Raw genomic sequence first — 26,181 nt, forward strand, 5'->3', positions numbered from 1 at the left:
TTGACGCTGTGCTTCCTCGCGCACCCATGGTTGTTGACAGTTCACAGACTGTGCAGCAGTTCCATGATGTTGCGTCCGGCTCCGTCACGCATTCACCAGTGCGACCGGACTCAGCGAGCCAGACGTTGCCCACTCCGTTGCCGTTTCCTCATCAGTTTTCGGATGAGGAACCCTCTGATGAGGACGTTGCTGAACAACAAGACGATCAGCCCCCAGAATAGATCAAGCCCTGCTATCCATCCAGAAGATGCTGAAGAAGGAACGCTGCTCAGTCAGGCTGTGGATGAGTCTGGTAGGGAAGCTGTCATCCGTGGAACAATTTGTGTCACTAGGAAGACTACACCTCCGTCCTCTTCAATACCATCTAGCTTTTCACTGGAAAAAGGACAAGAAGCTAGAAGCGGTCTCGATCCCGGTTTCCGAAAAGATAAAGTCTTGTCTGACTTGGTGGAAGGACAATATCAACCTAAGAGAGGGTCTTCCCCTGGCTGTTCAGACTCCCAACCACGTTCTCTTCTCGGACGCATCGGACGTGGGCTGGGGCGCGACACTAGACGGTCGGGAATGCTCAGGACTGTGGAACTCGAGTCAGAGGAGCATGCATATCAACTGCAAGGAGCTGTTGGCAGTACATCTGGCCTTGAAAAGCTTCAAGTCTCTCCTTCGAGGCAAAGTGGTGGAAGTTAACTCGGACATCACCACGGCCTTGGCGTACATCTCCAAACAAGGAGGTACCCACTCACTGACGTTGTACGAGATCGCAAGGGACCTGCTCATCTGGTCAAAAGGTCAAGACATCTCCCTAGTAACGAGGTTCATCCAAGGCGACTTGAACGTCATAGCAGATTGTCTCAGTCGGAAAGGGCAAGTAATTCCAACCGAATGGACCCTCCACAAGGATGTGTGCAAGAGACTTTGGGCCACTTGGGGTAAAACCATCCATAGATCTCTTTGCAACCTCGCTGACCAAGAGGCTTCCAATCTATTGCTCTCCAGTCCCGGACCCAGCAGCAATACATATAGATGCTTTCCTCCTAGATTGGTCACATCTGGATCTCTATGCATTCCCACCGTTCAAGATTGTCAACAAGGTACTGCAGAAGTTCGCCTCTCACGAAGGGACAAGGTTGACGTTAGTTGCTTCCCTCTGGCCCGCGAGAGAATGGTTCACCGAGATACTTCGATGGTTAGTAGACGTTCCCAGTAGTCTTCCTCTAAGGGTAGACCTTCTACGTCAGCCACACGTAAAGAAGGTACTCCAAAGCCTCCACGCTCTTCGTCTGACTGCCTTCAGACTATCGAAAGACTCTCGAGAGCTAGAGGCTTTTCGAAGGAAGCAGCCAGTGCGATTGCTAGAGCAAGGAGAGCTTCTTCCATTAGAGTCTACAAATCGAAGTGGGAAGTCTTCCGAGACTGGTGCAAGTCAGTTTCTGTATCCTCGACCAGTACCTCTGTAGCTCAAATAGCTGTTTTTCTCTTATACCTGAGAAAAGGACGATCCCTTTCAGCTCCCACTATCAAGGGCTACAGAAGCATGTTGGCATCGGTCTTCCGGCATAGAGGCTTAGATCTTTCCAAACATAAAGATCTGCAAGACCTCCTTAAGTCTTTTGAGACCACCAAGGAGCGTCGTTTGGCTACCCCTGGATGGAATTTAGACATGGTACTAAGATTCTTCATGTCAGACAGGTTGGAGCCGTTACAATCAGCCTCCCTGAAAGATCTCACTCTTAAGACTCTTTTCCTGGTATGCTTAGCCTCGGCTAAAAGAGTCAGTGAGATTCATGCCTTCAGCAAGAACATAGGATTTTCGTCAGAAAAAGCCACTTGTTCTAGCCAAAAATGAGCTGCCTTCTCGGCCTTGGCCTAAATCTTTCGATATCCCCAGCTTATCGGAGATCGTAGGCAATGAACTAGAAAGAGTCTTATGCCCTGTTAGAGCTCTTAAGTTCTATTTAAAGCGTACTAAACCTTTACAAGGCCAATCTGAAGCTTTATGGTGTTCAGTTAAGAAACCATCCTTGCCTTTGTCAAAGAATGCTTGGTCAGACTTTATCAGATTGTTAATACGAGAAGCTCATTCACATCTGAGTGAGGAAGACCGAACTTTGCTTAAGGTGAAGACGCACGAAGTTAGAGCTGTAACAACTTCCGTGGCCTTTAAGCAAAATATATCTCTGCAAAGTATAATGGACGCAACCTATTGGAGAAGCAAGTCAGTGTTCGCGTCATTTTACTTGAAAGATGTCCAGTCTCTTTACAAGAACTGCTACACACTGGGACCATTCGTAGCAGCGAGTGCAGTAGTGGGTGAGGGCTCAACCACTACAATTCCCTAATTCCATACCCTTTTAATCTTTCTCTTGAAATGTTTTTATTGTTGTTTTCTGGGTTGTCCGGAAGGCTAAGAAGCCTTTCGCATCCTGGTTGATTTGGCGGGTGGTCAAAGTCATTTCTTGAGAGCGCCTAGATTAGGGGTTTTGATGAGGTCCTGTTGTATGGGTTGCAACCCTTGATACTTCAGATCCTAGGGGTCGATCAGCATCCTAAGAGGATCGCGAGGCTCCGTAAGGAAGACGTACTTAAAAGGCAAAGTAATTGTTCAAGTCGACTTCCTTACCAGGTACCTATTTATTTTGTTTTTGTTATTTTGATAACTTCTAAAATGAAATAAAAACTCTTAGCTCATAAAAGTGTAAACATATATTGCTGGTCTCTACCCACCCCCCTGGGTGTGAATCAGCTATATAATCACCGGCTAAGTTAAATATTGAAAAATGTTATTTTGATAATAAAATAAATTTTTGAATATACTTACCCGGTGATTATAAATTAAAGGACCCTCCCTTCCTCCCCAATAGAGACGCAGTGGGACGAGGAGAAAATTGAGTCTTTGTTTACATTGAGTACTGGGTATCTGGACGACAGATGGCGCTGTTGGGCACACCCGCAACCTGTGTAGCGATCGCTGGCGAGTTTTTACCGTAGAGTTGTCTGTCGGGCAACAGAGTTGCAGCTATATAATCACCGGGTAAGTATATTCAAAAATTTATTTTATTATCAAAATAACATATTTATTAATTATTTTGCATTTCATCAGATTTGGTACATTCTTGGGCTTGGCACACGCTGCTATGACAGCAGAGGGTGACAACAGTGTTTTGATGCAGAAGGTGGCCAAGGAAAGACTTGCTGCGTTCAAGCCCCTTAAGGTCAATGCCGACCTCCCTGCAGATCCATCTAGCATTGAGTATTTGCATGATATTATGAACAGAAGAGAAAACCTTCTTTTTAAAGTAAGTTGTGACTGAATAATTCTAGCAAATTGTTAATTCATTGTGCTCGTAAATGTACAGCTGACAATACATACATACATATACCAAGGCACTTCCCCCAATTTTGGGGGGTAGCCGACATCAACAAATGAAACAAAAACAAAAAAGGGGACCTCTACTCTCTACGTTCCTCCCAGCCTAACAAGGGACTCAACCGAGTTCAGCTGGTACTGCTAGGGTGCCACAGCTGACAATAGCTTAGATATTGTTTTGGTAAGGTGGTATGATATTGCTACATTTCCTAAATGGTAGTCCCTTGTGCTTTGCTAGATTTCCTAAATGGTAGTCCCTTGTGCTTAGTAAATGGGATCTAGAAACTGGCGGGGTATTTCAATCCTTCCTCCCCACTCAAGTGATGGTGTAATTGTTAGTATTAAGTTGTCTAAACTTAAATTGAAGCTGTTGGTAGTATCCACTCATTGGCTACGCTAACATGGGTATTTAAAGGGGATTTGTTCTCTAGTCTTGGGTAGTGTCATGGCCTCTGTACCATGGTTTATCACTGTATTGGGGTAGATTTCTCTTGCTGAGGGTACACTATTCTATCTTGTATCTCTTCCTCTTTGTATTTTTAAGTTTTTAGTTTATACATGAAAGATCTATCATAATGTTGTTACTGTTTTGAAAATATTTTTTTTTGTTCATTACTTCTCTTGTAGTTTATTTCATTATTTACTTTCCTCACTGGGTTATTTTTTTCCGTTGGAGTCCTTGAGCTTATAGTATCCAGCTTTTCCAACTAGGGCTGTAGCTTAGCTAGTAATTATAATAATAATAATAATAATAATAATAATAATAATAATAATAATAATACTTATAATAATAATGCTAGACTTGTGGCTGCTCCAAGAATGGAAGGATATCAAGGAGTCAATTTATTTTAGTTTTTATTAATTCTAAAGTCCTGAAGTTTGCGCTTCTGAGTGAATAGATTATGACTCCAAGGTAATAGATTTAATTTTAACAATCCTATTTTATCCTTTCATTATAGACATTAGGTAAGAAGTTGATGGCTGCAGGAAAGGAAGGCTTATTTGAAACATGGATGATGCAAGAATCGGATCTAGTGCAAGGAGCTGCGAGAGCCTTTGGTGAAAGACTCATTTCAGACCAGGTAAGTTTAATTTATTTTCCTAGATTTATATTAAAGGCAGCATATTTTTTAACATAGGCTATTGGATAGTTTCTTACATTTAAAGGTTTAAAGGCCGCTCATGAATGGCAGAGGCAAGGGACTGTGACATTGCCCTATCGAGCAGGACAATGCCCTAAACTGATCTTATGATCAGTGCCCAAACCACCTCTCCACCCTAGCTAGGACCAAGGAGGGCTAGGCAATGGCTGCTGATGACTCAGCAGATAGACCAATAGCCCCCCCCCCCTTCCTTAGCTCACAAGGATGGTGAGGTTGCAGCGACCAAAGAAACTAATGAATTTGAGCGGGATTTGAACCCCAGTCTGGCAATCACCAGTCAGGGACGTTACCACATCGACCACCACAACCCCAGGTTATATTACCAATATTTTGCTTAGGTTGTATGCACGCTGTACATCATCAAAAGTCATTCGATACATGCTTGAGTTTGTGTTGCGAATATTCTCATAGTGAGGAATAAAGGTTTTGATAGTTGTGGATGCCATTTCAGGTTATCTATACTGTACCTGATCCTTCTAATACTGTATTAGTATTTCAACATAAACATATTAACAATAATTTCATATCTATTAGATTCCTGTTTTGGGGGGGCAGCCTGATGTTTATTTTCTTTTGTAATCTGGGTAATCATATGTAAATATTGAAGGAGTCTGGCAGTCGATGTAGTCAGTGCATGACAAACTGTCATACAATTGTATAATTCATAATATATGTAGCACTATGTATGGCTGCTTGTGCTACAGCACTGTTCAAAAAAAAAATTGTTGCATACTTCAGTTTTTTAATTTTTAAATTAAACCCTTTCTCAACATCTTCAATATTAAAAGCAAGTAAAATTTGATGTCTTCCAACAGTTTGGATCCGTCATCGAAAAATGCGAGCCGAGCTTACGTCCAGTTTTAACCCTTATGCACCATCTCTTCCTAGTTGATATTGTAGAGAAGAATATGGCTGATTTCATTGCATATGGCCTGGTCTCCCAAGAATTTGCATCTCAGGTTAGTATTGTATTTTTATACAGATTTTCAATGCTTGGACCTTTGTGGAAATCTATTATTTGGGATCCTGTAAACATTTTGTTGCATGTGAAATACTTTCAAATTTAAAGGGAATATCTATTTTACATGAAATGTATGTTGATGTATTTCTTGATTAGTTTAAAATTAGAAGTATGGTTTATTGGCTCAAAAGCATATAGATTCGTGTCAGTTTTGAAATTCATTTCGAAACAACTCAGGCTTTCACTATTTTCTCAGTTTAAATGACAAAGATTACTTAACCAGCAGAAAGTACCACATACTTTAAATGACAATGATTATTTAATTAGCAGAACAAACTTTACCATTCTCTCAATACATTTTTTGTTCTTGAAATATTTTATTTTGATTGTTTTTTCTTCCCTTGTAGTTTATTCCCTTGTTTCCTTTCCTCACTGGGCTATTTTTTCATGTTGGAGCCCTTGGGCTTATAGCATCTTTCTTTTCTAACTAGGGTTATAGCTTAAAATTTAATAATAATAATAATAATACAGTATTTCATTTTAATTGCGCTGGATTGTGGAAAAACTTTGAAGGTTTTTCTGCTCTTCTACAACAAGATATTTCTTATGTTTCCAGGTTGGAGAAACTTCCCGCAAGTTATGCCAAGACTTGGCGCCAGATGCTCTTGCCCTCAGCGAGGCCTTTGCCATTTCAGATTCAATGCTATCGGCACCCATTGGTCTTGACTGGGTGGAATATAATGTTGGTGACAATCAAGGAGAACTTGTTGGATTTTAGTTCCACATTTCTTATTCAAAAAGAAACATATTAGAACTAATAAGGTACCCTTGGATGAATTGAATTTTGAATATCCTCAAAATTGCATGCTTCGTAATTATACTTACAGTGGAATGGTTTGCTTTTATAATTTGATACAAAGTACAAAAGAGCTGTTATCAGCTTTGTTACATAAAAGTTTAATTGTGCAATTTACTGAAGTTTGCCTTACATACTGCAGATAATGAATGTTAAACATATTACTTTCGTAATGTGTTAATTTGATCAAATTATTATTTTCAGGATGATAACCCAGTTTTAATCAACTTTACAATGCAATTAGGTGTAAGGTTTTATAGCCCATAATGTATATATAATGGATAAAATATAATTTTATATTCACTTTTGTTTTATTTCACAATTGTAAGTTTGAACTTTTTACGATAGTCAGGATTAAGAGTTATTCTCCAAAACAATTAGTTACTTGTTCTATTTAAATACTGTCTTGAGCCTACATATAAACCCATAAAATATGATTAGAAAATTGTTTACAAAAGTAACTAACATTGAAGAAGGTATAAATATGTATGAATAGTTAACCACTTTCACTTTTTATCTTTCCTACCACCGCTCTTTTCACTCATTTCCAATTTCTGTCTTCTTCTTACACTTGCAAGGATGTTTTCAAAATTCGTGGTCTTCTTCTTTGCGCTGCCTTTCAGTCCAGATGTACCGGGCGTTCTTCGGGGAGTTATTCTTACAGTTGAGAGCTCATCGTCGAAATCAAATCCAGAAGTGTCTATTCTGAAAATAGAGTAAAATATAAGGATAGCTGTACTTGTACAAATTTTCATAAAAGATAAACACCTTAAAGAATATGAATAACAATCAAGGAATAATTGTCCCAACTACCAATACAGTACCTTTTTCTTGTTTTTCATTTTAAATTAAAAATTCTAATTTAAAATTTTTACGAAAGTGCCTGTTAGCATAGTAACACCTTTGGTTTTAATTGCTTAAATTGCATATTTATTTGGTGCCATTCATGGTGCTGGGGATTGGAAGTCCACTTAGCACCAAGTTGCTGGGAAAAACCCTGCACTAAGAGGTAAAAGTTAATGAGGAGAGATAGAAAAAGAAGAAAGGTAGTGGGATTTGAGATCTAGTAAAAGGCTAAAAATCAAGTGCAGCTAGAGGTCGGAGAGAGACTGCAGATACCCTTAAATAATGCCTACAGTACCAATGGCAGTACCTCCCTCTAAGATAGTTTTATTTATTGCAATGCTATACTGTACTCTACTTAACCCTCTGGTAATTCGATGACTCGCTTTGCTCTCATCCGTCCATGTTGTATAGAAAATTTATTCCCTTTTCTAATAAAAACTTCAAAATTAGTAATCTAATAGATGTCAAATTTGTCAGTAACCCAGAAGAATTTAAAGATGTGCCTTTTAATTAGAATATACCAAATAAATGTCTAAATTTAAAATAAACCTTATTGTATCTAAATTGATCACTGTCTTATTGCATTAAGAAAGTGCACAGCATTTTTTCTTCTACTTTTCATGTATATACAAACCAGAAGTATTGTGTGAACGAGTATCTATTGAATTAACCTGTTGATACTCAATTCTTGCCTGCTATATCCCTTAAATGATCATGGTTTAGGAAAAGCCATTGCAACAGAGAAGGTCCTTTCTAGCAAAGAAGGAACCATGATTGTAAGGGAATAAATGGGAAGTGTTCAAATCCCCCTACATCTATTCATTTACCATTTGTTTCATAAATTTGGGTGAATATATCAAAACAAGGTAAGAAGACCTCTGGCAGAGAAGGACCTTTTACTAAATGACATATGAAAAACATTATTCAATGAACATCATAGTTATTAATTCATTGTATTATGCCATTACTGTAAGTTTTATTGTCAAATGTCTCATTAGCTTACTTTAATTCATGAAAAGTATACCACTGCACATGGATGTCTTGCAAGTACAAAAGACTGCCTTACAGTAGTGTTTTCACACTTTGCCAAGTCAGTACAGGTAAGCACAAGTACTGGCTCCAACTCAAAGGTGTGTAGTTAAGGGAAGTGTAGATATGCCAGGAATTACAGTACAGTATGTAGTATAGACTATGGTTGCATACTTCATAGGAACAAAATTCTACAATGGCAAGAGGCTTGCAGAAGATGGTTTAAATAACCTATTGTTCTTTTAAGCCTTACATGACCAACATCCAAATGTAAATAAAATAAACAATGAGATTCAAAAACAAGGTCAAGTTCTGAGAACAATGCAACAATGGAGACATCTTAATTCAACTGCCACCATAGAAAATATGCTATTGATCAGTACATCGAATTGAATTCTGATCATGAATTAATAATTTTTCAATATACTTACCCGATGATCATATAGCTGCATCCCTGCTGCCCGACAGAAAAAACCCACGGGAGGAATACGCCAGCGATCGCTATACAGGTGGGGGTGTCCATCAACAGCGCCATCTGTCAAGTAGGTACTCAAGTACTCGATGTCAACAACGAACCAATTTTTCCCTCTGTCGTGCCACAGGCAAGACCTACTAAATACGCCGTCCCTAACTGGATTTGTTTTCACAACGATTTGGTGAAGTACACTATTCCAGTTTTGAGCTTTCGCTATGCAGGGGTTTTATCTTCATTTCAAAACTTGAACTCGTTTTGGATAGATTTAATTATGGTGACGAAGAGAGTATGAACTCTCTTTCACTTTTAAATGGCCGACCCTTCCCTTAGACGGAAGTGTGTTTAGGTTTTTGGTAATTTTGCTTAACAAGTTATAGATCTATTTATTTTATAACTCTCCGCCTTTATAGGCCTCTTCGATTAACTTTCCATTTATTATAAACTTATAAAATTAATTTTTATGTTTGTTTATATGCAACCTTTCCTAATAGTAGGCGGTCCTTACTTGGAACCGAAGTTAATTAACTTTGAGCCCGTCAAGTCGTATTTACCTTTTAAGAATTTATACCTTTTTTAATTTTAATGTTTTTGAAAGAATTTCTTTGATAGTCTCGTACTGTTTTCAAAGATGAACTAACGTTTAGTTTTGTCTCCGCAGTTGTTGACGTTCAGAACGTTCAACATGCGCTCTATCGTTACGATAGAGAGAGATTATTTCACGGTTTCACGTTGCAGTAAGAGTTAACCGATTCTAGCGTTTCGTTCATTCTTTCTTAGCTTAAATAGTTTAAATTCTAAATAAAGGAACTTTTTATTTGGGAAACCTTTCATTTTTTTCCTTTAGCAAATAATATGTTTTAACGATATATAATTGGGCTCTTCTCTCAGGTTCTAAGTCAAGAGAGAAGAGAGAGAGAGATAGAGACGGAGGGAGAGAGAGGAGGATAAACGTTTCGTTCAAGCGGGTAACGTTGTTCTCGTTTTTTTTTTTTACTCTTCTCCCTAGTCGCTGTAGGGGAAGAAGGTAAAACGTTTCTAGAGTTTTATTCTTGTTCCCAGGCTTTATGCGGTGAGAGATTTTAAACGTAGTTTATTTGATCTAGTGTTTAGTCTCTTTTCCAGCCACTGAATTCTTTATCTTTAATTATGTTTTTCTGTTGCATTGTAAAACTGTTTTCGCAATTACTACCTTTTAATGAAGGATAGGATTGCGTGTTTCAGATAGAAATCAGTTAAAGTTTGGATTTCAGTGAAATAAGTGCTAACAGAAAATCAAAAGTGATAAAGTGATATGCGCAAAGTGTTACAGTGTTGCGTTCGAGGGTTCGTCTGTTCGTGCCAGTGGTTCACCTAGTCCGATACCTCTTACAAGCTCCCAAGCCCAGGGGAGAAGTAATGTCGAAGGACTTATGGGTTCCACAGGCCTTGGTCGACGAACAGACGTTTCCCTCCGTGGTTTCGGGTGTATCTACACACGTTGCCGACGTGATCACCCCACCCACACAAAGACGAGAGAGCCCATTTATTCCTCGTCTGCGGAAGAGGTTTCTCGCAGAAACCATGGACCAAATCTTGCAGCTTTTTTAAGTGCAAGTCGGTCCCTTCCGCGCAAGTCCAACGGCCTAGGTGTAGCCACTGGGTCAGTTCGGACTCGCTGCAGTCATCCGACGACTGCACACCTTCCGAGAGAGGCAAGGTGGTACCGCAACAGGCAGTAACTCCGTCTGTTGCCGCACCAGCTGTTTTAGACCCTCAGTCACAACGGACAGTAGCTCCGTTTGTTGCCGTCTTTTTTGGACCCTAGTGGTCCATGCTGCAGACATGCAGTCTCAGCTTGCTTCCTTCATGCAGGAGTATCGTGCTGAGAAGGTTGACACTGCACCTGTTAACTTACAACCTGCCACGGTTGTGCGCTCAGCAGATACTGCGGCTGCCTGCTCCCACACTCCACCTGTGAGAGCTCCACCACCGATGCGCAGTCGATCCTGCCAGACGCATGTTCATGCTGCACCCTCCGTTGACATGCGTGAGCTACCGCATCAGCAGTGGGAAGGTGCTGTCAAGCTGCCGTGTTTTGCCGCAATGCGGCATGCTCCGCAACCCACGGCAGTCCCTCCCACGCACCAGCACTCCGCTTTTGTTGTTGCCAGCTCCCACACTCCGACTGCGGAGAAGGTTGACGATGCACCCGTTGGCCTACAGCCTGCCACGGTTGTGCGCCCGGCATGGCTGCCTGCTCCCACACTCTTGTTGTGAGAGCTCCTCCACCCATGCGCAGTCGACCCTGCCAGACGCATGCTGACTCCCACAGACACACGGAGCACTCCGTTGCCGTGCGTGAGCTACCACAAGCTGCCGTGTTTTGACACGGTGTGTCAGCCTCCGCAACACACTGTGGTTACCGCCACTCGCCCGCAGCAAACTAGTCAGTCAGGAGTTGAGGCTTCCCCACACAGCTTTGGTTGTTGCCAACTCACAGACTGTCAAACAGTTACATGACGTTGCCTTCTGGTGTGCTACTAATACACCAGTGCTGTATGTCCTCACGCACCTGTTGGGGTTGACAGTTCAGTTTTTGACAGTTCACAGACTGTCAAGCAGTTTCATAACGTTGCCTTCTGGTCTGCTGCTTATGCACCAGTGAAACCCTCACTGAGATAACCTAGCTTTTCTCGGACATGGTTCCTGTAGATGAGAAAGTGCTGTTCTCCCTCCTTCTGATATTCCCTTGAGGACTCTGTCATTTGGAGAGGAGCCTTAAGCTGCTTAGCCTCCTATAGACTTTAATTAAAGCATAACATGCTTCCAGGGAGGGTAAATGGTTCCGCTTCAGTCGCTAACCCCGTCTGTTGCCACACCTGCTCCCATAGACCTTGGGCTTTGTTGCAAGACATGCAGTCCAAGCTTAGTCCTTGATAGAGGATTTTTTACAGAGAAGAACCTTCTTGCCAACAACCTTCCTACCGGTTGGTTGTACGCCCTGTTGACGCTGAGGTATCCTACTCACGTCCGCCAGTTGAGATGGTTCCTCCACCGGTGCGACCCAGTGTGGGTTGCCAGTCGCACGTTGATGTTAAGCGACTCTCGGAGGTGGTTGTGGACGTTCAGTGTGTCACTGGGAAGACGTTCAACAACCAGCAGAGGTGACTTGTTGTGACGCAGTGCGGCAACCTCAGCAACCCGATAAAGGGTTGTCTGCACAACCCAGACAGTCTAGACAGTTTCGGGTTGTCGCTGTACTTCCTCGCTTCCCCATGGTTGACAGTTCACAGACTGTGCAGCAGTACCATGATCTTGTGTCCGGCTCCGTCACGCATCCACCAGTGCGACCGGATTCAGCGAGTCAGACGTTGCCCACTCCGTTGCCGTTTCCTCATCAGTTTCGGATGAGGAACCCTCTGATGAGGACATGGCTGAACAAGACGATCAACCCCCAGCCCTGCTATCCATCCAGAAGATGCTGAAGAAGGAACACGGCCCTGTCAGGCTGTGGATGAGTCTGGTTAGGACACTGTCATCCGTGGTTCAATTGGTGTCACTTGGAAGACTACACCTCCGTCCTCTTCGGTTTCATCTAGCTCTTCACTGGAAAAGGACAAGACGCTAGAAGCGGTCTCGATCCCGGTTTCCGGAAGATAAGTCTGGTCTGACTTGATGAAAGGACTTTATCAACCTTTGATAGGGTCTTCCCCTGACTGTTCAGACTCCCAACCACGTTCTCTTCTCAGACGCATCGGACGTAGGCTGGGGTGCGACCTTAGGCGGTAGAGAATGCTCGGGATTATGGAACTCGAGTCAAAGGACAATGCATTTCAACTGCAAGAAGCTTCTGGCAGTACGTCTGACCTGGAAAAGCTTCAGGTCTCTCCTTCAAGGCAAAGTAGTGGAGGTGAACACGGACAACTCCCTGCTTTGACGTACATCTCCTAGCAAGGAGGGACCTACTCTCTGACATGGTACGAGTTCGCAAGTGACCTCCTCTCCTGTTCAACAGGTCTAGACTTTTCACTAGTAACAAGTTTCTTCCAAGGCAACTTGAATGTCTTAGCAGATTGTCTCAGTAGGAAGGGACAATAATTCCAACATATTGGACCCTCCACAAGGATGTATGCAAGAGACTTTGGGTCACCTGGGGCCAGCCAACCATAGATCTCTTCGCAACCTCGATGTCCAAGAGGCTCTCAATACTTTGCTCACCTATCCCGGACCCAGCAGTAGTTCTTTTAGATGCCTTTCTACTAGATTGGTCTTATCTAGATCTATATGCATTCCCTCCGTTCTAGATTGTCAACAAGGTACTGCAGAAGTTCGCCTCTCACGAAGGGACAAAGTTGACACTAGTTGCTTCCCTCTGGCCCGCGAGAGAATAACTTACCGAGGTACTTCGATGGCTAGTAGACGTTCCCAGAACTCTTCCCCTAAGGGTGGACCTGCTACGTCTGCCACGCGTAAAGAAGGTACTCCAAGGCCTCCACGCTCTTCGTCTCACTGCCTTCAGAGTATCGAAAGACTCTCGAGAACTAGAGGTTTTTCGAAGGAGGCAACCAGAGCGATTGCTAGAGCAAGGAGAACATCCACCCTTAGAGTCTACCAATCGAAGTGGGAAATCTTCCGAAACTGGTGCAAGTCAGTATCCGTATCCTCGACCAGTACCTCTGTAACTCAAATAGCTGACTTCCTCTTATATCTGAGGAAAGAGCGATCTCTTTCAGCTCCCACTATCAAGGGTTACAGAAGCATGTTGGCATCAGTCTTCCGTCACAGAGGCTTAGATCTTTCCAACAATAAAGATCTACAGGACCTCCTTAAGTCTTTTGAGACCACGAAGGAGCGTCGTTTGGTTACACCTGGTTGGAATTTAGACGTGGTTCTAAGATTCCTTATGTTAGACAAGTTCGAACCACTTCAATCAGCCTCCCTGAAAGATCTCACCTTTAAGACTCTTTTCCTGATATGCTTAACCACAGCTAAAAGAGTCAGTGAGATTCATGCCTTCAGCAAGAACATAGGATTTTCGTGCAGTAGTGGTGGGGGCTCCACCACTACAATTCCCTAATTCCAGAACCTTTTTAATCTTTCTCTTGAAATATTTTTGGGTTGTCCGGAAGGCTAAGAAGCCTTTCGCATCCTACTTGATTTGGCGGGTGGTCAAAATCATTTCTTGAGAAGCGCCTAGATTAGAGGTTTTGATGAGGACCTTTAGTATGGGTTGCAACCCTTCATACTTCAGCTCCTAGGAGTCGCTCAGCATCCTATGAGGATCGCGAGGCTCAGTAAGGAAGACGTACTTAAAAAGGCAGAGTATTTGTTCAAGTCGTCTTCCTTACCAGGTACTTATTTATTTTATGCTTGTTATTTTGAATAACTGCTAAAATGAAATACGGAATACTTAGCTCATAATGTCAACTTGTTATGCTGGTCTCTACCCACCCCCCTGGGTGTGAATCAGCTATATGATCATCGGTTAAGTTTGATATTGAAAAATGTTATTTTCCTTAGTAAAATAAATTTTTGAATATACTTACCCGATGATCATAAATTAAAGGACCCACCCTTCCTCCCCAATAGAGAACCAGTGGGACAGAGGAGAAAATTGGTTCGTTGTTGACATCGAGTACTTGAGTACCTACTTGATAGATGGCACTGTTGATGTACACCCCCACCTGTATAGCGATCGCTGGCGTATTCCTCCCGTGGGTTTTTTCTGTCGGGCAGCAGGGATGCAGCTATATGATCATCGGGTAAGTATATTCAAAAATTTATTTTACTAAGGAAAATAACATTTTTCCTTCACGAATAAAAACCCTTGTTCTTTACATAGGAGATAGAAATTTGTGTACATTGGCACACAGCTATAAAAACTTAACAAGATGTCAACAAGCATTCCGGTTGTTACCAGTGGTAATGGGGAAGCTCACTCAACAACCCCACTTTGATTTTAACTATGGTTGAGAACAGACATTCTCTTCCATGGTCCTGGAACTGGCTGTCAATAAAGACTACCAATTTACTTTTTATTTTTTATGTCTTACAATTGGCGAAGAGGTTAGGCAAGTGACATGGTCTTTCTGCTTTAGTCTCCCACTCTGAGAGGTGTAGGAGTTCCTTAGTCTAGTGCCAAGCACATTGCCAAACTCGGACCATGACCCCAGGTTCAAGTGTTTCTTCATCCTATCTCTACGTGGAGCATAGGGTGGCATGAAGAAAAGAGGTTTGTGTGCCCTGTGAGGGCTTTGCAGTGCTATCTAAAGAAGACCCCACTCCTCGAACCTGAGTGTCGGAACTCTTCCTTAGCATAAGCAAAACCAAGAAAGAAATGTCTAGAACACAATCTCTTTAAGACTAATGGAGTCGATCCATAATGCATACGCCTCAACTAATGAGAGAGTCTAGGTACGAGCTAGGACCGGAGCTCGCGAAGTCAGGGGTTTAGCCCCACCCTTGCATTCAAGAGGAATCTTGCAGTCAGCCAGGTGTGTGTATGCACCAGACCACCTTCATGGCCCTTATTCTACAGGAATACTGACAAGTCCCTTGACACCTTTGCGATTGGTCATGAGGTAGCTCCTAAACTAGTGGTGTGGCTGGCCTAGATCCCTTACGAGATCGTAAGCATCTTGTTTATGGTAATTTATAGATGCAAGTCTGGAAAGAAGGCAGAATAATTGGCTCTTCTCGAAGCGCTACTTGCTGGATCCTACTTGATGCTGGTAAACTACACTAATGAGGTTCATTATTTAAAATCTACAGAAGTTCTCCTCCATTCTCCTTAGATGAGGGGGAGGATGGGGGAATATATGCCAACCCTTTGGTCATCATTACCAGGTACAGCATATTATTCCTGCCGGCAATCCCCTTTTGGGAAAGGGATCCCTCTGACCATGTCCCAATCTTCTTGCCCAGGCCAGGCCCTATCAGCCCATTCATCCTAATGATAGACAAATAGAAGGTTGCTGGAGTCATCTCTCTGCTCTTGTATGGGACAAGGTAGATTGACAGTTCGGTTCTAAGGGGACTTCTGGCCCACTAAGTAGTGAGTTGCCTTACCTAAAGGACGATGGTTTTATTTCACGTAGGAACAAATCACAAATTTTTGAAGTAATTTTTTTTTTTCTAGCTATACAAACCTGAGACCTTCAGACTATACTTCTCTCCTCAACCACCCCTCTTAGTCCTGAGCCAAAAGGTCATGTGTGAAGAGAAGGGTCGGAGCTTCTTAACCTTGTTCCCACCTGTCGCTTAACTGCTTGTTAAAATTATTCAAATGCTGTCCAGCTTGCACTAAAGGACTGGTTTGCATAGCTAGGAAAAATACAATTACTTAGAAATTTGTGATATTTTCTTTCTTATAGCATTTTCAACCTTAACTTTGATAGATGATTCATTATATATTCCAATTACACTCAAATGTAGTGGCTAATTACTTTTGTTCTAATCTATTTTTCTGGCTTTACTGAAATATTAGTACTTAAACATAGCATATGTTTTAGTTCATTTAAATTTTTGTATGTCTATTTGTTAGAAGAATTACATGAAAACTTGGTAGTAGATTTTGAGGGGAGTTGGCAACAATCATCGCTGTGAAACCACAGTAGCTGATTAACTTCAGGTGGCCAGTGATAAAGATTAGACAATTTTATGACACGAAAACCAAGTCACATAAAAACAACAGAAATTTATTCCTTGTAACATGAAACTTGATGTGCAGTACTAACAACACAACTTTTAAACAACCTACTTTGCTTCCTCCTCTTCCTTTTCACTCTCCGAGTCATTCTGTGAAGGTGTTGGAGGTCGTCTTCCCAAATCCCATTTCCAACTGATTGGTACGCTTCCCTCTTTGGCCACAATTTCATACAATCTTATGATTTCCGAGGGACATGGTTCTAAACCTGTAAGGAGTAACGTGATTTCTTATTACAAAAACTACATATATTTTCTTCTATGATAGCTGGTACATTATGAAGGAGAAAATACTTTAGTTGGGTGATGAAACTATCATAATTAGCAATATGATACAAAGCTACAAGTTAGCTATCATGGTGGAGATGGGTTGATGTTGATTCTAAAGTACAATACAGTACTGTACCTCAATTTTAAAAGAATAAATACTTTCTAAATAGCTAAATAGTTTAAATGTCTACTGTCTCTTTTTATCCGAGATATTGGTTTGGATTATTGTCTTTCGGTATTTCTTCCTAAAATAAAATAAATTCTATATAAAGAATATATATATATATATATATATATATATATATATATATATATATATATATATATATATATATATATATATATATATATGTATATATATATATATATATATATATATATATATATATACATAATAACTTAGAGAATTGAGAAAATATCACAAAAATAAAAAATTCACAAGCAACACAGTGAGTAAATCTCCAAAACAAAATATCCAATAGCAAAACATTAAAGTTACTCTACTCTAAAACATTACAAGTGACGACAGAGTATTTCAATACACTTCGATAAATATGTGCTTACCATTCGGTGTTACTGTAAAAGCATTTTCCACTTCCTCATCACTGCATTCCACTTGGAAGCTATCTTCATCCATTATGTATGATATAAGATGTATTTATCCTGTAAGAATCATTCAAGAAAACAATGTTTTGATGAGTTTTTTATTCTAATCCATCAAATCATATATACAGAATACCAACACCCCTTATTAGTGACCCATTACAAAATGAATCAGAATTTTTACAGGGCCTTGTTTTTATAGCTATTTATTCATTTTAATGTTACTATTCTTTAAATATTTCATTTTAATTGTTAATTACTTCTCTTGTAGTTTATTTAGTTCCTTATTTCCTTTCCTCAATAGGCTATTTTGGAGCCTTTGGGCTTATAGCATCCTGCTTTTCCAGCTAGGATTGTAGCTTAGCAAGTAATAGTAATAATAATTGTATTCCAGTTCTATTTTAAGCTGAAAAAATGGAGTAGATTAATGTTGATTATTTACCAATAATATTAGCATAGGAACAGGTAATACCACATATTTATACCATCAGAAGGTCAAGAATAGCATAATGATGATAAGGACAGATGTCTTAGGTTAGGTTAGGTGGGGAATACTAAATATTTCTTTGCTAGTTTCTTCAGTCGTACCTTCTTCTTTTAAACATCTTTATAATTTGATAAATATAGGTTTCCAATAAAAAGCATCACCAGAATTTTTCAAATTATCAGTAAATATACCAGGAACACCTTTTATTTCTTTGCGATGGTTATCGTACTAATATCTGTATGAATTTACCACTTTAGCAAACCTATCATGACTATTAAATTATGCTAGGATCAACCTGCTACATATCACACAAAGAAACCAAACTTATAACCTAACACTGCCCGCAAATACGACAGAACATGTATTCTTATTCTTTACCAACAAACGCTTTTCTTGCTGAATTACTCTCTAATAGTGTACGCAAATTTTGTTGCAAACAAGGAGTTTTAGCTTAAAATAGTCATTTTAAGCTTCCCATTTTCTTTTATCATCAGAATTGGGTGTCCATTGCAATCATCTTAAATGACCAATCAGTTCCTACTTCAATATCACACGATTCTTTTTGCCAAATTCTCTACCTTCCTTCACTACAGCACCGACTCCATCCTCTTGACTTTAACATAAGCCTTCCATGCTCTTGTTTTGACATGATGTTTCCATTCCTAATTACAAACATTCTATTTATACAGTCAACAGTATTATTTTTAAACACAAAGAAGCTACTGAAAAATTTTTGTGCAATCATAAATTGCGTTGTCCCCAAACTGCGGTAGTTACTGTACAAGTGGAAAACATCATATTTGAAGACCAAGAAATTACACTTTTTTTCAGAAAGGACAAGTTTTGGACAATGTAAAATAGTACTTCCTCTGCCAAAACTGTGACTATTGCTCTTTATAGGATAACCTCGATAAGGTAAAACACTTACTTTCAGGCAAGGACACAGTGTCCCAGGAGAGTCGCACAGGGAGCATAGTCCTCTCTCCAGTAAGTAACTTTATGGTATCCTAGAGGGGGTCGCATAGCCCCCTTCCCCCTGGTAGGTAAGGATACAGTGTCTTGAATGTGGAACTTTAGGTTAGTTTGTATTCCTGTTTGTTTCCCTGGTGAAATATAGTTTTTCCAGTACTAAAATATGTCTTGAATTACAAATTAAAAATCAGAATGAATTACCAGGTATAGAAAATGGAGATCCTTCCTAATGGTGGCCGTTATCCCCCATACATAATAAAGTGTATTTAGGCATATGTTAGTAACCTACACACTACCCAAAATCACTTCAAGGGGAGAACTGTTTGTTTGCAATAAGTTATGCATAAGAAAGTGATTCAGCAAGACGGACGACGAGAGGATATATATATCGTCACGTGTTAATATAATAGTTACCGTTATTTCTAAGCAGTCTATTCTGGAATGAAACTTAAAAATGATGAAATGGAGAAAGTACTCCTATAGGCCAGTTTAAATGGGGATAGTTCACCTGTGCCAGTAACTAAGGGGGAAGTAAACTTTCCAGGATAGTAAGCGTTTCCACCAGGACCCTTTGCCTTTGCACTGGGATAGTTTGCCGATGCCAATAAACTATCCCCGTGTAAACCTGTCTTAAAAGGATAGTCTAAACATCCTACACCAGCCTTGAACAAGCTATCATAATATACGACCTACCCCAAGGTACCAACGGGTGCAGGTCTACCCTAGACTAATTAGTTTTATTAGAGTTCCAGTCAGGGCAACATTTCATACTAAACACAAATGATTTTCCTATAGTTTAGGTTATTAACCATAACTACAAAATAGAGTAAAATTATAGAACCCAAACTAGAAGTTAATCCAGGACCGAGGTTAATGGAATTTTTCTTACCTTCAATATAAGCAAGTCTTCAATGTAGGTACAGTTTATCGTAATTAAGTCCTTTTTCATAGATTAATTCCTGTTAATTAAATGTTTTAATTAGCGTAGTAACAGGAATTAACACACTAAGCCAGACGATAACTTAAAGTTAAATGAAAACAAGAATGGAATATAAATCGTAACCAGTAGTAGTAACAATGAAGCTCTGTCTCTGAAACGGCCTCCCCACTTTTTGTTATCTAACTTTAATTGAACGGTTTTGATTAAATATTTAATAGCCCGTTTCCTTATTTATATTTCCTCTCTGTATATATATATATATATATATATATATATATATATATATATATATATATATATATATATATATATCTGTGAAACAATAGAATATTACATACAGAATTAAATATCCTGTATTTTCGTGAACAATGGAGTCAAGAATTCTTGATTTCTTATTTGCTAAACACTTCAAACATTTTGCTTGTTCACCTTTTAATCTTTTATTATGAATTAGCTATTATGTATGTAATATAAATAATATAAATCGATGTTTTCCTATTACTTTAACAGATTTTTCTGTTATTCTCAATTTGATTTTCCCATATATATTCATTATTGTTTCTTCTCTTTCGTATGCTTTTATCCGTGTGTTTTTTTTTTCTTTGTCTAGCTCAGATTTGTGTCTTTATTTTATTTTACTTTTCAATTCGCATCATATTTGGTAAACTAAGTTATAATATAAACGTTATAAGTCGCCATTGTAATTCTTCTAATGTAAATTTCTTTTGAGATTTCAATCTTCATGGCATTCTTATAGGCCTACTCATAAAGATACAAATGTCAAACACTTAGAATCATTTAACCCTGCAATCAAAATTAGTATATTTAATTAATTAAAAGGCGCATGCTTAACTTTAAGGTTATGTAACCATACTTTGATACAGTTATAATCAGTTATAACCTGTTGTTTAATTCATATCTAATTCATTAAAAGGATAACGCTTAACTATGTGATTGTGTAACCACCGCTTTTTTTATTGATGCTTCAAGGTGTCGATAAAATCATTATTATAAAATGTTATTGAAGACTTGATGTGTTTTATATAGATATGAATTTATAACATTTAGAATCAGTCATACCCAACAATGTAAATTATATCTAATTCATTAAAATGGTATATATAATTGTTAACTTTACGATTATGTAACTACCACTTTAATATCATTAGGCTACTTCAAGGTACGGAAAAGTTATCACTATTAATTTTGATGTTATTGAAAATTTGTGTTAATTTTATCTAATAACCTGATATTTAATCTATTATCAAGACATTAAAATAAGGATAATGCTTAATTTTGCGATTATGTAATTACCCTTTTAAGTTGTTATATAAAATTATCATTGAAGATTTGTGCTTCTTTCATCTAAACGATAAAGGTAACGTAATAATATATCTTAATATAATTTCATGAAAGGGATATTGAAACTGATTAAAAAAAAGTACTCGAAGATTCTAAAGTTCAAAAGTTCAATTATTATCTCAGACTCGAATGATTTGCCACCAAATTCTCAGTGTTGTCAGATAAGGGAATTTATTCCTAGATTTGGGAATATTTGCTGTCCAATGGGGATATTCTGTACTATTTTTATGAAGGAAAAACAAAGATGATCAAACCCTTATATTGTCGCAATTAGTTTATTTGCAATTTTATGAAGTATAGTGATTAATTTCTATATTAGTAATGCCTACATGATCAAGAGAAATTGTAATTTGTGGTAATGTATTAGTGGAAATGGGGATTTTTGTATTGTTTTGGAGATATTTTCATTGAGATTTGGGGATTTCTACACTACCCCATCTGGCAACACTGCCACCAATGTTTACATCGCTTCAGCTCCAGCTACAAGAACAACGTCATCTCGTTGCTTAGTAAATATCACTTCCCATTTTCCTATTTTAAATTTGCTATTTTTTCTAGTTGAGACTAGATAAATTATTGTGGATTTTAGAAGCTTATTATGCAATTAATCAGAATAATTGTCATTCAATTACACTACTCTGGTCGTAATTTTCTTCAAGTTGAACTTTGCCATAATCTTATCTCCACTCGGTCTTTAATTATTAGAACCGATTAATGTACTATTTACCATAATTTTTCATATATGAGAAGTAAATTTTATGTGTGAAGTTTGTTTTGTTGATAGTTTGTAGCAGGTTTGGTACATCATATGATTTCTTTCATAGTTAGGTCAAGTTGGTTAAGACGATTTGGTAAAGTTGTATTGTATTACAGGGTGTGATTTACTTATTTTACGACATGTTACTCCATTTCTTACATATGCTACTAAGTTCAGTTTAGACATGTATAATGTTTTAATATCATTAAACTCTCTGTTAGTATAGGTCTAGTTTAATAATACCCTAGTTTTATTTGGATTTGCCCGTCTGTGGTTGACAGCAGATTGGGGTTGCAGCTATACGATCCATAGCGTGCGTTGTACATCTTTTGCATGTGATATTGTGTTTCTTACAAACTATACGCGTGATCTCGTTCATATAAGAAGTTATGTGCATTATCCTTTGTGTTGAAACAGCTTTATAGGCCTAGACATAATATTTATGCCCGTATAATATATGCGCAAACCATATATGTCATTGTTGCCGATATATACGCAAGAAAGATTGTTCGTATAACCCCCCCTAAAGTGTCAGGTCGAACAACTTTGACAATTACATCTCTTAGGCGGCTATAGGCTGATAATCTTGTTGATGTAAAACTACGGCTGTATTTCTTATTTTCTGTCCTTTCCTGCCAGATACTGTCTTACAGCTTTGCAGCCCATATAAAACCTTAGCTATTAGGGTAGTGCCAACTGGATGACACATCCCCCAAAAGTGTGAGACTGTTGGCCCAAAATGATTTATGGCAGCTCGTTAACCCAAGTAAATCTCCTATTGGTAAATTTGTATTGTATTACAGGGCCTATTCTACCATAACCAGTTTACTGCCCTTTATTTATAGGTTAAGCGAGGAGTTTTAACTCCAAATTTATCCTTACCTGGTCAAATCACATTGCTAAATTCTACGCCAGCATAGGTTGCCCAAGCCGTCAACCGTCATAGGATGATGACATGTCAGGGTACCTCTAATGACACCGTGCGATAGTCACCATCCTATTGGTTTTTGGACTTACACCCACCATGGAGTGAATCTCCACTGTCAAGAGCATAAGGGTTTATATATAGTGCTGGAACAAATTAAAAATTTAGAAATATGTATTTTTCCTAACTATACTAACTTGGAGCTCTTTGCACATACAAGTCCCGCCATCACCTTCCCCTGGAAGTCCTGTCACAATTGCAAAGTGATGGTTTGTTGCTAGTGCAGGTGTGAGCGGGGTGGCTGGTATACCTCTGCTAACCCCCTCTCCTAACTAGTGGAGGGTAGTTACACATCGCAAAAGCTTTAACAGCTAGATTCAGCTATCGCCGAAATATATATCCGCTGTAAACAGCTCCAGGTTTGTATAGTTAGGAAACATACAAACTATTTCTAAATTTGTCATTTCCTTAATACTTTGTGCATTGTTGGGTACTGTATTATGCGATCTCAAAGTTGTGATTTTGCTTTGGTATGCGATCTCGCCTGATACTAGCGATTTCACTTCACTTCATGGTGAAGTACTGTAATAACCATTAGATTTTCTAAAAAAATATACAAGAATTAACTTATAACCTCTCCAGAGAATTAACTAATGATAGTCATACCCCAATATTTTGATGGGACTATTGATCAAATGATCAGGTTTGAGTGTCCTCATACTATTTTTAGAATAGTATACTGGGAATAATTATCTAAGAAATAATAATCAATCGTTGTGTGCGTGCGCAGCTCAACATTACCACTTGCCAATCATACCGAGCTTGGTGTTTTAATTTTTTTCGCGAGCAAAGCAAGAACCATTAGATTTTCTAGTCTTTTTATTTTTTTTTTTTTACCGATAAAAATATTGAGATCACATACCAAAGCAAAAGAATAATTTCCAAGATCACGCCATAAATGAGATTGCATTACGAAACAGCACCCATCATTGCTGTCCAAGGAAAGAATGCGGTTTTGAAATGTTTCCCTAGCTTTCTCGGTATTTTCCAACTCATGCCAGGAATACTCATACAAAAATGTTTGGTTGTATATCTAGAAAAATAAAAAATTACTGTAAAAATATATTTCTTGATACAAACCCATTACATATTTATAATGAAAGTTTCTACCTCTCAGCCCTGCTGATTTCTTTCAGTTTGGACTCGGAAATCCATTTCTGCATGTGCAGGGCTGCATCCAGTCTTCTTTTAACTATTTAATGAAAGAATATAGTGTTTAGGTACAAAGACTACAAACTTGTTTAAATAAGGGTTGTAAAGAAAATTATATTCATTACATAACGTATATTAGATTTCACTAAGGCTTTGGAGGATTCATTTTGATTTTTACCAGAATTTTTCATGAATTTTGGGTATATTAATTGTGTTTGTTCCGTAACCGAAATACAAACCACGCTATTTACAAAGGGTATTACTTTTAGCGTAGCTGAAATGGCGAGCCATTAGAATTTAACGAGGGTGTATTACCCCCGCGCTAGTTAGCGGGGGGGTAGGGGAGTGGTAGCTAGCTACCCCTCCTCCCCCTCACACACAGGTGAATACTCACTTTCACTTTTGGCTCGGACTGTGACAGACGTCTCTTGTCTTGGTCCTCGCTTGGCAGCCATTGTCTGTTTTGTCTTTACTTAATCGCTTACTTTTCTTTTACTCAATATATATGTAAACATGTTTTCATGTTTGTATATATATTTGAGTATAGAAATAAGTAAGTTTCCTTTTCAGATGTGTGTGTGTAGTGTACGATATCTACGTGGAGGCCTCGGCAGTTAGGCCACCACGGCCTAATTTTATGGGTTGCGATCGAGTTTGACTTCGGTCTTTCTCTCTCTCTCTCTCTTGAGGTCGTTCACCCTTTTACTATGTTTTACTACGCCCTTGTAGCTTCCTTCCCGTGTGGGTGGGGTTGCTACGCCGTACATTTTGTCTCAATTAGTTTATGAATCTAATTGTAGTTGTTAATTTTTCAGCTTGTAGAACGATTCCTTTCGGGGTTTTCGTTTTTTCTTTAGTGTTCATTCATTTTTAAATTACATAATTACATAGTTACATAATTATAATTGTTATAATTCTGTTTTGGTTACAGCTCTCCTTCCGCGAGTGTAAGTGGTTGTGAGGGCACGTGCCTGTTGTGTAATTCTTGTTCCTTTTCCTCGGGATTCCTCTTCGGAGCCTTCCCGGGGGAATGAATGTGTACTAATATTATTTGTTTTATTTTTTTACAGTTACCGATCTAGTTCGTTTCTGTAATATAGCAACGGTGTGAGCTGTCTGGTTGAGTCCTGGGGATTCGGCTGTTGCTGCCTCCCCCCTTGTATTGTCGTCAGGGGCGTGTCTCCTTCTACTGGTAGTACTCCCGTGTCGACGGACAGCTCTCCAGTTCATTTTAGAACAGTCAGGAGGCTTGCCTCCTTGGGCGGATAACTTTCCTTCCGAGGGAAGTTTTTTCCTGTCCAGGCTTGAGCTTTTCCTCTTTTGGGGGGTTCTTCTCTTGCCTTTTTTTTTTTTCGTGCGACTATGCTCTTGGTGCTGAGCGGTCGCACCTGCAGTTTCGCTCAAGGGGCTGGGCAACTGCAGGAGCTCCTCTTCGGAGGATTGCCCCTCTTAGGTCACTGGCTGACCAGTCTCTTCCACGAAGTGTTTCTCTTTCGTTCGCGAGAGAGTACACTCATAGAGACTCCTCTTCGGAGGTTTCTTCTGTTGCTGTTGCTGTTGGCCTCCCTCGCCGTAAGGCCCTCCGTCCGCCTCGTCGTAAGGGCCTCTCATCTCCCTATAAGGGTGCTTGAGGCGCCTTTTTGAATCTCCGTTTGCAGCCTACAACTTCTTTTTCTCGATCTTCCGTCTTGGTGCAGATGGACAGCAGTCTAATCTCGTCTTCCGACGGGCAACGGTCTTCCCGACGGACAACGGTCTTCCCGACGGACAGCGGTCTTCCGACGGACATCAGTCTCCCGGCGGACAACGATCCCTTCGGGGCAAAGGGTTGCCCCCACGGGGGTTCTTCCCTTGCGTGTCAGGGTTTCCCTGCGCGCCCTTCTGTTCGTCAGCGCTCTCCTGTTCGTCAGCGCTCTCCTGTTCGTCAGCGCTTTCAAGATGATCTTCCCTGTGGTTCCTGTTACGTGCCCTGTGCGCCCACGTTCGCCCTCGCGATCTAGAACTTCGGTTCAGGTCGGGGTCAAGGACTCTTCTTCTTTGCGCAGGCTTCCACGCGTAGCCTTCTGCTCGTCAGCGATCATCAGCTCGTCAGCGATCATCAGCTCGTCAGCGATCATCAGCTCGCCAGCGATCGTCAGCTCGTCAGCGATCATCAGCTCGCCAGCGATCTCCAGATCGCCCACGTGTGTTACAGCTGGCACGCCAACGTTCTCCAACACTTCTGAAGGAACATGGTTCGCCAGCTACTAGCTCAACTGCGGATGCTGATCGCC

The 26,181-nt window shown here is 39.7% G+C and overlaps 3 protein-coding genes across 8 annotated transcripts in view; 2 read left to right on the forward strand and 1 right to left on the reverse strand.

Annotated features, from left to right (window-relative positions):
* LOC137624446 (uncharacterized) overlaps window positions 1-6,650 on the forward strand; it is a 47,389-nt gene extending 40,739 nt beyond the window's left edge. For all 4 annotated transcript variants that reach the window (XM_068355223.1, XM_068355230.1, XM_068355215.1 and 1 more), the window contains exons 11-14: window positions 3,101-3,296; window positions 4,327-4,449; window positions 5,346-5,489; window positions 6,108-6,650. In XM_068355223.1, the coding sequence (XP_068211324.1) occupies window positions 3,101-3,296; window positions 4,327-4,449; window positions 5,346-5,489; window positions 6,108-6,269 (625 nt within the window). In that variant the 3' untranslated portion in view covers window positions 6,270-6,650. The remainder of the gene's footprint in view (window positions 1-3,100; window positions 3,297-4,326; window positions 4,450-5,345; window positions 5,490-6,107) is intronic.
* Window positions 6,281-19,788, reverse strand: LOC137624475 (PAXIP1-associated glutamate-rich protein 1-like). Of its 2 annotated transcripts, XM_068355260.1 has the most exons (5): window positions 19,602-19,788; window positions 18,669-18,843; window positions 17,215-17,313; window positions 16,436-16,589; window positions 6,281-7,052 (listed from the first exon to the last, which is right to left on the reverse strand). In XM_068355260.1, exons 3-5 carry the CDS (start codon window positions 17,285-17,287, stop codon window positions 6,854-6,856), a joined length of 426 nt encoding a protein of 141 aa, XP_068211361.1. In that variant the 5' UTR covers window positions 17,288-17,313; window positions 18,669-18,843; window positions 19,602-19,788; the 3' UTR covers window positions 6,281-6,853. The 2 variants fall into 2 exon arrangements, with proteins under 2 accessions (XP_068211361.1, XP_068211352.1); XM_068355251.1 differs by lacking the exon at window positions 18,669-18,843 and having other exon boundaries at window positions 19,602-19,787.
* Window positions 19,789-21,454: 1,666 nt separating this feature from the next.
* The window catches only part of LOC137624485 (lon protease homolog 2, peroxisomal-like), a 51,422-nt gene continuing 46,695 nt past the window's right edge, over window positions 21,455-26,181 (forward strand). For both annotated transcript variants that reach the window (XR_011040736.1, XM_068355273.1), the window contains exon 1: window positions 21,455-21,523. The gene's annotated coding sequence lies outside the window, so the exon portion shown is untranslated. The remainder of the gene's footprint in view (window positions 21,524-26,181) is intronic.

The sequence above is a fragment of the Palaemon carinicauda genome, chromosome 2, assembly GCF_036898095.1.
Source record: "Palaemon carinicauda isolate YSFRI2023 chromosome 2, ASM3689809v2, whole genome shotgun sequence".
Lineage (NCBI taxonomy): Eukaryota > Metazoa > Arthropoda > Malacostraca > Decapoda > Palaemonidae > Palaemon > Palaemon carinicauda.

Coding starts and splice junctions, on each gene's coding strand:
- LOC137624475 (XM_068355260.1), bottom strand. CDS start 17,287: ATGGATGAAGATAGCTTCCAAGTGGAATGCAGTGATGAGGAAGTGGAA. Junction 16,590..17,214: donor TTTTACAGTAACACCGAATG/GTAAGCACATAT, acceptor TACTCCTTACAG/GTTTAGAACCATGTCCCTCG. Junction 7,053..16,435: donor AAGGAAGAGGAGGAAGCAAA/GTAGGTTGTTTA, acceptor CTCTATTTTCAG/AATAGACACTTCTGGATTTG.